The sequence below is a fragment of the Arachis duranensis genome, chromosome 9 (genome assembly GCF_000817695.3).
Source record: "Arachis duranensis cultivar V14167 chromosome 9, aradu.V14167.gnm2.J7QH, whole genome shotgun sequence".
In the NCBI taxonomy this organism is placed as follows: domain Eukaryota; kingdom Viridiplantae; phylum Streptophyta; class Magnoliopsida; order Fabales; family Fabaceae; genus Arachis; species Arachis duranensis.
The window spans coordinates 5,945,700-5,947,119 of record NC_029780.3 but is presented as its reverse complement, the minus strand read 5'-3'; the positions used below and the strand labels follow the sequence as shown (position 1 = coordinate 5,947,119).

General features: G+C 30.1%; 1 protein-coding gene across 1 annotated transcript in view; it reads left to right on the top strand.

Annotated features, from left to right (window-relative positions):
- The first annotated feature begins 655 nt into the window (after positions 1-655).
- Positions 656-1,420, top strand: part of LOC107464290 (disease resistance protein RPV1-like) — a 10,038-nt gene continuing 9,273 nt past the window's right edge. Inside the window, exon 1 of the mRNA XM_021131769.2 lies at positions 656-1,160. Coding sequence (XP_020987428.2) covers positions 656-1,160 — 505 coding nt within the window. The remainder of the gene's footprint in view (positions 1,161-1,420) is intronic.

Sequence of the window (1,420 nt, the reverse complement as noted above, 5' to 3'; positions counted from 1 at the left end):
TATAATGATATATACGAGAACAATTTGTGATGATAAAAAAATTGTGTGAAAAAAAATGAAGAAAAATATATAATCAACTTTAAAAAATTAATAAAAATAAATCACACATTCTCTTAGATAGGTATCTAATTATTTATCAAAAAAAAAATCTCTTTATATTTTTTTCTCTTAACTATAGCATATTCCAAGACATAATACTTAATTTATTTCCAATTCATATTTGTATATGGGATTAGATAAAATATTTAATTAATGAGAGATATAATAGATAATTATCAGAATTTATTAATTTTAATCAATAGTTAGTAATCCAACAACATAATTTATTTCATATTTTTAAACATTAATCTATCACTAACTGATAATCTTTTAGCATTTTTTTTAGATTAATAACTAAAAGTGATAGTAAAAAATGATAAATTTTAATGACCCTCGATTAGTTCTTAATTATTAATAATGCAAATTTGTAGTTGTTAATTAACGACAATATAGTGTTCAACTTAGTAAGTTTATGCATGGCCATCACTTCATTAAGGCGCCAAACCATATCATGTATTATATATACACATGAAACCAAGAGGGTTTCTGCTACTACAACAACCAAACCGCACCGAACCAGACACAAACAAAAACCAAGACGAAAACAAAAACAAAAATGGCCTTTTCTGATGTTTATTCTGCTCCTACACCTCCACCTCCACCTCTCACGAAGTACGATGTTTTTATCAGCTTCAACGGTAAAGACACTCGTAACGGCTTCACTAGCCACCTTCACTACGCTCTGTGCAGAAACCAAATCGAAACATTCATAGATTACAGAATTGAGAAAGGTGGTGAGATCTGGGAAGAACTCGTGCAAGCTATAAGAGAGTCTTCGGTGTATCTGATCATCTTCTCAGAACACTATGCGTCTTCAAAGTGGTGCTTGCGGGAACTTGCTGAGATCATAGAACTCACAAACATGGTGGAAAAGGGACACCACCATATTATTCCTGTGTTCTACAGGATTGAACCCACGCATGTTCGGAAGCAGACGGGAAGCTACTACAGTGTGTTCGCAGAGTATGACAGAAATTTGGATAATCGCCTTGTGCGCCAGTGGAGGAAGGCACTCTTCCAAGCAGCCAATATCTCCGGCTTCGAATATAATCATCACCATAGTAGGTAAAATAAATTCACTGTAATTATTAATTTGGGTGCTTTTGTTATTAGGGAGCTTTTCTATTATCAGCGAAAGTATAGAGACCATTATTTTTATTAAAATTTGACCAATATTTAATAAATAAAAAAATAAATAATTTTATACTATTAAATATAATTTTATACCGTTAAAAATATTAATAATAATTAATTAATGATTACAAATTAAAAAATCTATTAATTTTCTAACACTCTTCTTTATTTTAATTTATGTCTAACG